The 13,911-nt window shown below is 38.0% G+C and overlaps 1 protein-coding gene across 13 annotated transcripts in view; it reads right to left on the bottom strand.

The window, feature by feature from the left end:
• RAPGEF2 (Rap guanine nucleotide exchange factor 2) overlaps positions 1-13,911 on the bottom strand; it is a 190,209-nt gene that overhangs the window by 61,607 nt on the left and 114,691 nt on the right. The window contains exon 1 of one of the 13 annotated variants that reach the window (XM_075091049.1): positions 8,751-8,850. The exons of 11 other annotated variants lie outside the window; for them this stretch is intronic. In XM_075091049.1, the coding sequence (XP_074947150.1) occupies positions 8,751-8,810 (60 nt within the window). In that variant the 5' untranslated portion in view covers positions 8,811-8,850. Of the gene's footprint in view, positions 1-8,750; positions 8,851-13,911 lie in introns of those variants that run through there. One more of the 13 variants, XM_075091050.1, reaches the window with a different exon arrangement.

Below are 13,911 nucleotides of genomic sequence, written 5' to 3'. Positions count from 1 at the left end.
TCCTTAAAAGTGAGGACAAGAGAAGAAAGATCCTTCTCCATTATTTATGGGTATTAAAAAGAAAAGCCCCCTATGGTCAACTTCTTAATCAAAGGCCAAAAAATCTAGCTAAAAATCCACTGGTGATGCGGGTCAAAACTGAAAAGGCAAGCGCGCCAGGGAGACGCAACATCCAAGTCTGACATCTGGCTTTTTGCTGAGCAATCTATAAGAGTGAAGAGCTACTGCCTGCCAAGTAATTGGAAGATTTTTTTTTTCCTAGCTCGTTATCAGGAATACATTAAGATTTAGAGGTCAAGCTGTATACTGATCAGTGAAGCAACAGAGGCAGACAGTGTACAATGCAAGGTTTGAAGTACCTTTAACTGCTTATGTATAAGAAAAAAGAATCAAGATCACAAAAATATGTAGTTGGGTTAAAATGAGAGCAGAGCTGATGGTTCAGCAAATCTAGGATATAGCTAGCTAAGAAGTAATTCCCACAATTCAGTTTAGATTTCCCAAAATTTAAACTATATTTTTTTTTCCACCACAACCAAATACATCCAGTGTTCAGGTACAATATCCTTCATCACCCCATTTTCAAACCACTGAACCCACTACCAATATTAAATTTAATGGACCAGTTCTGCAGCCATAGTCTCTTTTTCAGGCTTTACCACACCCTTTCAAATCATCCCACGTTAGACTTTCCTGACACTCATGTAACTCCTACAGCACTCGGCAGGCTGGCAGGTGTGCAGCAGCAGATAGGCTTTTAGGGAACAATGGATGGATGGGAGTCCTAACAGCACAGCCCAGCTCCCATTCTCCGAGCTCTGCAGGAATAACAGCAGCACAGAACAGTAAAGGCCTATTTTTAACTATAAAGCAAGCCAACACAACTAAATACACAAAGGGAGCAGACCTACAAAATAGCACGTCATTTTAATGAAATCATTCTTCAGAGGAGGAGAAAAAAACCTTTAATCCTTTTTTCTTACTTGCAAAGTCACAGTTTGGAGTCAAGCTATAAACTAATAAATCCTACCCAGTCAGTGTGTCCAAATGACCCAGCGCACAGCACCTACGCTTGTAAGCAAGCAAGCTCAAAGGCTGCAGTTGGATAAAACAAGGCAATATATAGACTGAGTTAAAGAAATTACAGGTTGAGGAATTTGGACCACTGGATTATTGTCTGGCTTTACAGTGTGGTTCCTGGCTATCCATATACCTCTGAAGATCAGGTAACTGCGGTTACCAAGAGGATGCATTACTACTACCAAAAATAAACATTCGGTCACTAGCCAACCCTGGAACAGTTGAAATAATTATCTACAGGTAGAAAGTTAGAAGTGCTACATGGAGATATATTTTACCATTGCTGTAGCATTTTTTAGCTTATTAACAGATACTAAATGCAGCTCTAATGTAAGACTTTGCACTTCTTTGCAACCTAACTCACGAGCCTGCTTTTCCTCTATTTTGAAAAGTAATTGGCTCTCGATTCAAGTCAAGAAGCCAGGGGTGAAAGAGAGTGTTGGTATTAAATCAGTTTTCATATTCCCAGTCCAAAGGAGAAAGGTCACCTCCATTACAGGCAGAAAATGCCATGGAGGTACGCATATATTTGAGCAGAGAGAGTTAAAACCATCATCATATTCACGTTTTGTCAAGCAGCTATGTGAGCAATAGGCTCACCTCCACCCCTATGTCTCAGATGTACTAGGGACTTAGTAGCAGCACTATTTGGGTCAGGTTCTATGCTACCATAAGGCTATTTACCTTCAACATCACCCACATAAATGCATTACAATCTGTTGTCCTTCATCTGTCCTTCTAGTATCCCCATACAAACACAGAGTTTAGGAAGGAATGACACACACTCCTATGAATTCCAGCTCCTGGGCACTGCATCAGCTTTCACAAGCAACCCACTGAGCAGAGACTCCCTTCAGTAGTTTATTCTTCCTGTGGTTCCCAGCTGAATCATCACCATCTCAAAATGAACAGCAAAAAAGACTACTGGCAAGCTGACAAAGTTGGAAGAACCACCGATCATCCACTACTGGGATACCACATGAGTCCCAGTTACAGTTCAGTAACAGCTTGATGGGTTAAGCATGCAGAGGTTAGAACCCTAAAAAGCCTGCAGACCCGCTGGGGTCATCCCGCACTTCTCTTACACTATAGCTACAAGACTCCTTTAAATATAATATTGAAAATGAAGTGTGGCAGGTATGAGGTTCTTTGGTCAAGGGTAAACCTTGAGACATTAGTATTTCATTTTTCTCAAATCCTTAACATTAACTATACTTATTATGTAGGGTCTTCACAGTCACTAGTACTTCTCATCCGTTGGCAATGAAGAACACTGGAAATACTGCTTCAGTATTACCCTCACCTGCAAGAATTCCTGAAAAAGCCCACTATCAAGTCTTTTCTTCTTTCTAGTAGTATTAATTGAAGTAACTTTTAAATTTAGAGAATGTTAATAAGAATGCATCAATAATAGTGAAAAGAATAGCCTGGTTATACATCTGCTGTTCCAACTGAGATATCAAAAATCAAAATCAGACTTTAATAAAATAATCCTGAGATCCTGCCAATCTTGTATTTATTTCAGTCAGAGAAAAATCACACCACTGTGTATTCATGAAAGGGTTAGTAAAATTAGTTCAGCTTTTCAAAGATCAAGGATGCTGTTAAGGACTAATTTGTAGCAATCTAAAGCCTAGAATACACCAAGGAGTAAAAAAAATAGCTAAGACAGTTGAAGAAAAACAAACTTTAAATAAGCTTTAAAAAAATTATACTTAAAAAAATTATATATCCAACATCAACATCATTCATTATCCCAGAGAGCTGATGGTCTGAACACAGTTTAAATGTTTATCCAATTCTAGCTCAGAAATTAAAAATCATGGTTCCTAATGCTAGTAATGTTAAATCACATGCAGTTATCTTATGATATTTCATTGATTTTGCAGACAATCTGTAAAGCTGTCAAGTACAGAAGTATTTTGCAGATGAGCTTCAGGTCATATGAGACACCATTTTTGCACACTGGAGTAGTACCAGCAGCAGCAGCAATCACAAGTGCAAAAACAAGCAATGCAACTGTCAGCAGTTTCTAATCACTTTATAAGCTATGTATTTCTTTGCATCTGAGATTCCCTGCCTTAGATAACTAAAAATGAAATTTCCAAAAATCTAATTTAATTCATCTTGCTGGTATATTTTTAGATGTCCATTTGCTGAACTGGTAAGTTTACATCACTTGGAAATTGTATAAGTGCAAGCATAAGTACCACTGTTTAAAAATCCTGAGCCAGTATTCTGCAAGGGAGTGCAAATATTTTGCAGGTGGAAGAATCAGCTTGAAATACTGAGGCACAGGATTTCCTTAGTTGACTGTGGCTGCTTCTAGTTAAAATGCACTTCATGCTATTCTATGTGCATATTGCTAATTTCCTGATATTTTTAACCTATGCTACTTAACATAACGCAGTCCATTATCTTTTGCTTTTTAGAGCTTCTATTAATTCCTGTGTCTTTGTTAACTTGTAGAATCAGGAGCAAATCAACAGTATCTTAAGGGATTTAGGATTTTTTTTTCTTTTGACATTATGCTTTTTGGCTGCTTGGGTTGTGGGTTGTTTTTGGTTTTTTTGTTTTTTTTGTTTTTTTTTTTTTTTTTTAAATTGTTGAGTATCAGCAACTGTCAAATTTCAACTGGATTTTCAGCACGGCTGAAGATCAGGCAGGATTGCCTACAATTCAGCAATGATAAACAGTATTAGTCTGTTGGTCTCCATATAGCATTTTGGAAGAAGCTGACTTGCCTTTTCAGGTTCACGTCTGTATTGTGACTATAAATGACACATTTCAGTGTGCGCCATCGTAAATGTCACTTTGTAAGCACTCCAACACCACCACTAGATTTGGCCACTTTGGAATGTAAACCAGAACCAGTAGTACTGATTAGGTCAGCTTCCCAATTCTCATCATGAGGCCTGAACCTTTCCTACTTCATAAACTTGGTAAAAAAATGCCCTGCCATGAGGTATTCTACACCAGCCATCCATGTTGATCTGAAGAAATTTCAGCGACTTCTTAAGAAAGCAGAGAAAGATTTGTGCACAAATGCACAATATACATATAGATGGTGGCTTTTTGGCATGGTTTTCTTTTTTTTTTCCTTCTCTCTTAAATATGTCGTGCAATCCCCAGGCCTTGAAACAGTAACAGAAAGGTGGCAGGACATCTCATATGTGCCAAGGATCCTTTCGTTGCCATCTCTACAGGTCACTAATGCGTTCACCGTCATTCCTATGAAATGACCCAAATTTCACCATTTATAAGCTTTTGTGAAAATCTGCAGTTAAATACTGTCCTGGAGAACAAGAATTCAGTGAAACTCTACCACAGATCTCTGGCAGGATGCCAGGTGAATCACTTAAGCTCAACCTTTCAGATGATCATTAGGCCATGGGTACCTGAACTGGGCCAATACACAGAAAACTCAAATAAAAAATTCCATCCTTTGAGCACTTACTTAGGCCCAGCTATGCTGAGTTCTCAAAATTCTGTCCTTACTTTTTGCCAAAGATTTGCTTCAGCAGAGCTACCTGAAAAATTAAGCTAATTCCACCCCCCCATTACTTTAAGGGATCACATGAACACTGTAGTTACAAACACTTTTGAAAGCCACAGAAGGAAAAATAATTAATGCTTTCATCTTCTGAGCAGGACTTGAATAGTACGCCATAAACACAACATTGCCATTTGAGCAATGAAACTAGCCGAAAATATCCAACAGCTGCTCATTAAACCAGAGCTATCCATCTTGAGATGAATCTTGTGGAAGATATATGATCATGTAATTAAAGACTGTACCATAATGCATCTATGAAGAGGTGAAACACTATTCTTAGTCACATGAAAAATCCACAAATCCTTCATTGATCTTGAGAGAGGATTTTTTTCAAAATATACAAATTAAAAGGAAAGGAATAATGAGAAGGGGCCAAACCAGAAATCTATTTTTGTCACTTATTGAAACCAAAGGTGCCTAACACCCACAGAAGAAAGTCTGTATCAAGTCCCAGTGCAATGTAATTCATTAAGATGAACAAAATCACAGCCAGCAGCAGCTACAGTAGCTAATAGGTTACTACCTAGTTGGAATTCTTTTTCATACATCTATTTTTCGAGAGATATATATATCTGGAATATGTATATATATGGAATATATCTCTCCAAAAAATCCGGTTATGATGCCACCTCAGATGGTTCAGCTTACCAAGTGCCACTGATCACATCATCACACCTCTCTCTCCCATGTCTTATTAGTACTGCATGATGCTCACTCTAAAGACAAATAACTATCCCAGATTACTTTCATTGTTTAAGTTATAAAGCAATACTGATTATCTTTTCCAGAAAATTATGCTTCTTCTGTATAGTTCCGGCTTTCTTAGGAAAACATGCCAACCAACACCCTTACTACACACCAAACTAAACTAACTGTATTTGAACAATTACCACTCAGGACTCCTCCTCAAAATACCACTCATTTCCTTCTCATTGCTGGGAGTGAGGGGGCCCCTGGCACAGGGCCACATATCTTTGTGAACTAAAATATGGCCAAAGGTTTGACTTACTGCTTTCAGTATTTTTCAGTAATTCAAGACAGGTCAAACACATCAAAAGACTGCAGTACCTACATGATCACTAAAGGAAAGTCACAAATAAATATCCTTTATTAGCAGACTTTACTTCAGTAATACCCAAAGTAAAAATGTAACTTATCCTTTCTTACAGGTTGTGTATAAGTCACTCTAATGTACCCTGCAATTCGTGAGTTGTAAATCATTACACAGTCACGAAAGAACCATGCACCTCAAGTCACATTTTTAAAAGCCATTATTTAAAAAATTAAAAAACTTACAGGTATAAAGTTCCTACAAACAACACAAAGGAAGAGAAGAAATGAGATAGATAACATTTTAGAAGGCCCAAGTCTACCTTCATATGGGAACCTTCATATGCTAGATCTTCACGTGATTTTTCCACATAATAAAGCAGGTATATGATACAATGTGTGAAACTTTTCAGGAGACGTTTCAACATCCACAAAATGACCATTTTTGGAAACACCACTCATCCTCCTAACATATAAAATTAGGAAAATTATAATGAAAATACTACAAAGTTAGTTGAGAGGACTCTTAAAACCAGCAAGGATACAGCCAAATAGAATGAACCTACTGAACTACACAAAATCTGGTTAAGTACTTCAAATACAATAACTAAGCAGAATGCCTTTCAACAATTCAGCTTTCATTTCTCTGCTGTCTTTCACTCAGAGCATAATTTTACTCCCTGTTCAGCAAATTACAACAGTTGTGTATCAAGGATCAACACCTTCAGATAGGTGTCCATAGCACTATATCAAACTCTTGAGATTTATGAAATATGAGGCATGGAGGACCAGTACACTTGATTGATACTGCTGCTTTTATTTTTTATATAAGTAATCTAGGAAACAACACAATTTTTCACTTTTTCCTCCTTCCATTCCCACCATGATGAATGTAACAGTTGGTTTGCAAACCATTTTCACAGAACAGTAGTTTTAACCCATATCCCTCATTCCCTAACTAAACTAGTGTGAAATCAAGATTTAACAGCATTAACTAAAATTAATTCACATAATTTTGTGAAACCTTGCACAGGAGATTTTTGCATTCAACTCCGGATTGTCCCAGCAAATCAAGCTGTGAGACTCTAGGCAGGGATGTCACAGAAGCAGTTATGGTGCTCTGCTTGAAAATCAAGTCAGATATCAGTAAGAGATTTAGGATTCTGGGAACATACTAGCATGAAAATAACTCATCACCAGAAATTATTAATTCAGTAAGTTTTACTATTAAGGAAAGCAAGTCAAAGTTTGTATACTTTGAAACTCCAAGCTTGCCTTCCCTTTCTACCAAGAATCCACATCATTCAGTCCCATTTTCCAAGCAAAATAACCTCTACCCGGAGAGCAAGCATGGAGAACTTTCATTGCCGAAGTGGCATTTTTTGCTGAGCTACATTGTGTCCTAACAGTTTCATTTTAAACATCTACATAAATGCTAAACTACGGCTTTTCTTAATGCAAAATCTGCAATTGTATGCCAGCCCTATGTCAAAGTATGATTTTTCTCTCTTACATATATGTGGACATTCCTTAAGGTAAACTAATTTTCTTGTAAATCAATACCTCAACCTTCTCCGTTTTATTATTCCTTCATTTTGGTCCACAGTGTGAAACTTAAGTCTGAGTTTTAATTACCTCGAAGTAATACAACTGTAATATGACAGAGCTTGTAACATAGAGTCTCTAAAATGCCAGGTTATTTTTTTTCCTTTATCTATAAGGAATTATTTTATATTACTTAGGCTTGCTGTGTTACCAGAATCAACCTAGAACTTTTCATCGACATTCTCTGGAGAGTAGGAAGAGCAGGAAAAACTAATATACATGCAGCTTTCTTATTTTATTCCTATTTGCAAATTCAAGGTATCCTGTTCTATTTCAGCTTCTTCAGTACTCGAGTTTCAGGAGGAGAGGAGAATTTTTTTTAGATTAAGTTCTAAATATTTCATGAACACCAAATGATTTGGTAACATGAACTCCTTTATACTTAGAATGTAATTAAGAAGAAGGGAAAGAAACAAAACAGCCTACAACAAGAAACTGTGATATGTCTGCTACATGCATAAGAAAAATCCACTAGTCACATTCTGAAATGTTTCTAGATTAGTTTCCGTATTTCTACACTATCAAAACTAAATTCCTGGAGAAAATGTTCTTCCTTTAAAAAGTTCCTATCTCATCTTCCCAATGTTTACGATTCTTAGCTGTGTATGCTGAGTATATGGTCCACATTCCCATGCAAATTCTAACATACACTGTGCACAGAACATATATATATATAAAAATATCTTTTCAAGAAACAAATTTTAAGATTGAAAATTATATTGAACCATGTAACATCTAGCATGAAAATTTAAATGTGTTAGCTGAGTAATAAGAATCTGTACCTCTAGGATCTTTTTGTCATAGAAATTTAGGCTTTACAATTCCTGACACCTGAGGCCTTGTTAAATAATGTTTGCTCTTCTGCTTATGAATGCATTTTTCCCAAACAATAAACACAGGCAGCCTATGGGATTAAAGCATGACAAAGGTGTAGCTGACTCATGGGATCAATTAGAAAGCATCAGTACTTACACCTTTTGTTCATTCCATGTTTTACTAACAGTTTCTGCATTTTCAGCGTAAGTGTATCACAGATGTTAAACGCCATGCTACAAGGCAACAGCATGCTAGTACCATACACTAGACAGAATAAATCTATTCTTATCACCACCTACAATTATATCACTTGTTATACAGCTTGAATATTTCTTTAAAGTTTTAACAAATGCATAAGTTTTAACTGAATGCTCATAGCTTCTTGCCCAATGAAAATACGTCAGCATTTTTTCAGTAAATTTTTAACATTCAAAAAGAACCTACAGAGTTGCCTTTTCTAAGCTAAAAATGACCTTAAATACAGCCACTGACTCTAATGCCACCTCAGGTACAGCTTTCCCTCGAAACCCGCTATTAAATTCACAAGCAGGAAAGCCCGCGAGCAGGACGACAAGCAGTTTCAATCTCCATGCAGTTTGCCCGTGACAGGTTATTCATAGAACAAACAATTTGCAGTACTTACTGAGTGTTTCTCCTGCTGGCCCATAACTCCATGGTTAGCTGGGATTGCAAGTGGTTTCATAATGAAGAAACATAAGCCGAACTGAATTTACACATCATGTACCAATTTCTTATGGATGGCAAGTCACCCTCTACAGCATTAAATTAAAAAGAGGAGGAGGGGGGGAAGCCAAGCTGGAGCTGAAAGTGTCACTACTGGTAAGCTCAAAACCCCCCTCGCACTTGTAGTGCAGAGCAGCAATCCAAACGACAGTGTTAGTCTCCATTTTTGTAACACTGAAAGTCTAAGCATGTCAGGACGCACGGAGCCTGATGAAACCCTACATATCCAGCATTCATCCAAGGGAACAAAACCATTCCCTGAGCCTGAGGAATGGGAGGAAAAGAAAAAGGAGGAAAAAAAGCTAAAATGGCTGACTGCACAGAGACTCCCTCAAAACAGCTTAATACAGTATTATATTAGTCAGGGTGCAGGGAACCAGCCTCCAGCATTCAGCCAAGCATTGTTAATACTCCTGTTTCATTTGCCATCACACACACTCACACACGCAGCCTCCCCCCCTCCACCACTACCCTCCACTCCCCCAAAATCAGGGCAGAGCACACGAATAGGGACCTCCTCCCCTGGCTGCTAATGATGCTGACAGAGTAGTGACCAGTGATCTCTGTTCCACTCAGCTAACCAAGTTTGCACAATTAATCTTAGCAGCATGACATTGATGGACATTTAATTTTATGATGCCTGTTCCTCGCAATCAAGACAAGCATGTCTACTGCCCAAAGAGTCAGCAACAGAAACACAACACAGTTACACACACACAAAAACCCAGAGAATCATGAGTCTGAATGCAATACGCCAATATAATTACGTTATTGTGCTTACTTTGGAAGACCATGGCTGCAGGCAGTTGGCATAGCAACGCACAAGGAAAGCCATTTCCTGGGTAGAAAGAATGCTTCCTTTTCTAAATAAAAAATTCCTCTTAGGATACAAACGGCATTGCTGCTTCCTGCAGAAAGCAAAGACACTGTAGTCTGTCTCTTAACCTGCACACAGGCACACACTCAATGCAGTTCGAGTGATGTAAGTGGATTTCTCTCTCTCCTCTCCCTCCCTCTCCCTTTATCCACCGAAATATTCAAGTCAAATGGAAGACACGTTCCTTGAGGCTCGCCCCCTTGGATACTTAACCATTTCACTCATTAAGGTAGAGATGGACAATGCAGATAAAACAGCAAGCTCTTGCCTGTATCTGGTATCAGCCTCTGAAGATCAAGGCAGCCCCAGAGGGGGGGAGATCCGTTCGCTGCTGGCTCCTAAGAATACCACTGAAGTCAGGGCGGGAATAAGGACCCACGTTTACCTCGCCAAATCCTGAACTGAACTCGACTTTTCATGAAGAGGAGGATAAAGCAGAGGGTTTGACATCACCTCCCTTTTTCCCCCACCAAAAAGAGTGCTGCTGCAGAGCCGTAAACACTGTTATCAAGTATTTATAAACAGTGCACTTGACGAGCTCTCTCGGATTTTCAGCAGTTTCGCTGCTACGCAGGCCACAGATCTGCAGGGGCTGTGGCAGGTAAACGTCCAGAACCCTTCAACACATCACTTAAAGTCCTTCTGAATACAGCTCCTGCTTCTCCACACGCACTGAAATCACAAGTTCCACTAAAAACAAAAGGGGATGCAAGATCTGGAAGAGATTCACATACATATGGCTTCTATAATTCTCTTCTCTGACTGCAATTATATCTTAAACTAAGAAATTTCCCCAGTCACTCCCATTTACGCTGTACCACTTCTCATGTTATACTAGCAACACCATACTGCAGAGGAGCTGAAATGCAATGGGGAACGTGCTCAAGCAATAAACTAATTGTCAGCCCTATGTGACATATATCTCAAGTGCCACAAATTCACACCACTTGACACAGGGGAGACCAAGCCAGGGCAAACAGGAACATGCCACTCTTCCATTAGGCTTCAAGTTTAGGACAGTTCTCTATAACACATTTACAACACATTCTTTAAAAATCAGAGAACATCTGTGCTTAAAGTAACTTCAAAGTTGGTGTGGTGTTTTTTTTTTAAAAAAAGAACAATAGAAAAAAGACTTAGCAGTTGTTACACAGGAAAAAAATGAATATGACAGAATACTACATCATACAATCTGCAGCTGCCTTCCACCAAAATAGTATGTCCACTGAGAATGACTTGTTTGTTTCACAGTGATTTCTTTCGGTACTGACAAAGACTGCTAGTCAATGCAGCTATAAAATTAGTGGAAATTAATTCTAGTAAAGCAAGATCCTGAAATATCTGGGTTTTTTTCTTTTGGTGGGTTGTGTTTGGTTTTTTGTTTGGGGGGTTTTGGTTGTTTTTTTTTTTTTTTTCTTTTTACACAGGGTTATTCTAAGGACACCATTTCATACAGAGCACATTTACTTTAAATGGAATATATTTACATTTATGAGAGTTTAATGACACTTGTGCCCTTGGTCTTCTAGTATATGCTAAAAGATGTTATTATTTAAATGATTGAATTACAGAAATTAGTTTAGAATTTTTAAAAGTCTTTGTAATGTGAGACAGTGCAACCAATAGATGATTTTAAAATGTTAAAATACGCTTAAGGCTTGTAAAACAGTCTAATGCTGAGCTCAAACAATTTTATGATGAAGTGCTGACCAGAAAGAGCGGAAGTTATTCATTCTATGAAGTCTAGCACAAAATTAAAAATGACTACTTATTGACAAAGCAATTAAAATCCTCTTCAGTCTGATTCGGTGGCCTTGCCGTTAACACCATAAGCAGAATTTGAGCACGGTGTGTTACACTCATGTCAGGAAAAAAATGAAGTTCTGCCAAGACAGAAATGCCTCCCCAGCTCAGGAAGGGAGGACACCACTTTCTGAACTCCTATTACATACCTAACTATCAACACGCATCTTACTCTGCATTAGTTGGTATTTTCAGCCAAAATCTAGCCTAGGTTTCTGTGGCATAAGCCTTGAAGAATAACATAAAAACATCAATAAAACCCATTAAAACAGTAGTGAAAGTCAAAACTTCCAGATGGCCATGCCATGAAATACCCCCTGACTATTTACACTTACCACTACTACGCACCTCTACTCACCTGTTAGAAAATTAAGTCAGCATTTCATACAGTAATGGAAAATTTAAGTCAGCCTAACAAAGTCTAACTGATGTTCCTGTGCATCTGACTGATAAAAACTTGGTTGTTTCCAAAGCAGAAAAAAGACTCTTTATATTCAAAATGTGAAAAGTGATACTTATGTAATTAGGTGAATAGAACACCACTCTCAGGGAATTTGTAAGACAAAACAATTTCAAGAAATAAATGGTAGATTCCATTTCCCTATTCCTTCCTCCTCAACTGCCACCACTTTCAAGGTACAGTGGTGCAGCGTAATCATATGTACTGTCCATTATCAGTTAATAATTACATATAAATTATATTTTATTAAAAAATAATTAAAGCAGAAGTTCAGTGAATCGATATATGTTTCAGTGAAGAATGAATGAACAAGTATGAACAGTTCATCCAAAACCTAACTGCAACGTTGTGTTCACTTTGTGTTCGCTTTTAGGTGATTAAAGTAAGATATTAATAAACATGATGTGCAATAATCGGACATGACAGGCTATCCCCAGCTGCTTCCAAAATATTGTATAAGCAAAGTGGCATCTCTTTAGGAGTCACAGAAACCCTTTCAAAAGTAACCACAAACATTAGGACATCCTTAGACTACCCACAGGATTCAAGATTCATAAACACTAGTTCTGAATTCAAGGTAAAGATTGGCAGAGATCTCAGCAGCACGTACCATCTGACTGTAATGCCTCTCAACTATTTTACATTCTCGAATTTAATCTCACACGGATATTATTCTCCTAAGCAGTGTCAACAAGTGCTTGGACTATTAAACCCTTTTAGGTTAATGACAATTGCTGCAGCAACAGATCACCTCAAATCTTCAATTTCAAGCAGTCACCTTAACTCACAACTATTTACAGGAGTACTTAGAATTTTATACAGATTACGTATGCAGAAACCATTCTTCTTCTGAAGTACCTCAAAAACAGAAGTTATCAGCACATTTTCCCCTTCCCTTTAAACACAATGTAAAGTATCATTTCCTTCATGTTCAAAAACTTAGGCAAAAAACAAAAGCACACTGTAAGGTCACCAAATCTTACTGCCACTTCATGACTGCAGTAGGTAGAAAACCAGCGGGGGAGTGGGGGGGGGGCTGGGGGGGGGGGGAAGGAAGTCAAAGAAATAGAAAAAAAGACCAAGGAATAAGGCAAAAAACCCTACAATCACTGTGTGTCCCAAAAACGTTCACAGTGAAGGGACTATTACACAGATATTACACAGTTGTGTAGGTGGAATATAGACAGCTAAATTGAAGAGTGCAGGAACGGAGTACATAATTTCAAGGAAAATAAGGCAGAGGTACGTTCACTTCCCCCTGCCCTCCTCACTTGGAAAGAAATGGAGGTTTAAAACTTAAAGCTCAGGGCTATTGGACACAAAACTGTTAAACTCCCAGGAGCATGCTTCTGAATCTTATAATGCTGATGCTCTCTCCCTCCCACTAGCCTCATGAGAGAGATTGCTAAGTAACAATCTGATTCTCCCATCAGATTTAAGAACACCAACTGAAAACACTAAAAACACAGAACAATCATTCACTCCAAATGCTGCAACGCATTTAAATGCCCCATCCAACATGAAAGTCTTATTTGAATGTTTTTAGGCAAATATACTGCCAGTAATTTAAATCTCTGGCCATATGACCCAATTTCATGCAAGCAAATTCCTGTTTATCAGAATAACACAGGCATGGGATGGTCCAGGCATACCTGTCCTACTTGCGTTTTCTCAAGAACTTTAAGAACTTCAAATAAAACTCTGTCGAACAAAGAAAATTGACAAATCTGTTCTCCAAGGTGAGTTTGTATGACTAAAATACCACCTCGACCAAAACATATGGATAAAGTAATAGTATTTGCCAAACTAATTTTTTTATTCGTTAACATCATTACAATGATGTTCCCCGCACCACTGGCAACACCAAAGCAACAGTTACAAAGGAGCTATGCGTGCTGTTTCGATAACACATTTACTAAT

This window comes from Phalacrocorax aristotelis, chromosome 4 (assembly GCF_949628215.1).
Source record: "Phalacrocorax aristotelis chromosome 4, bGulAri2.1, whole genome shotgun sequence".
Lineage (NCBI taxonomy): Eukaryota > Metazoa > Chordata > Aves > Suliformes > Phalacrocoracidae > Phalacrocorax > Phalacrocorax aristotelis.
Note: the sequence above shows the minus strand (reverse complement) of the source record. Positions and strands in the feature narration are given on the sequence as shown.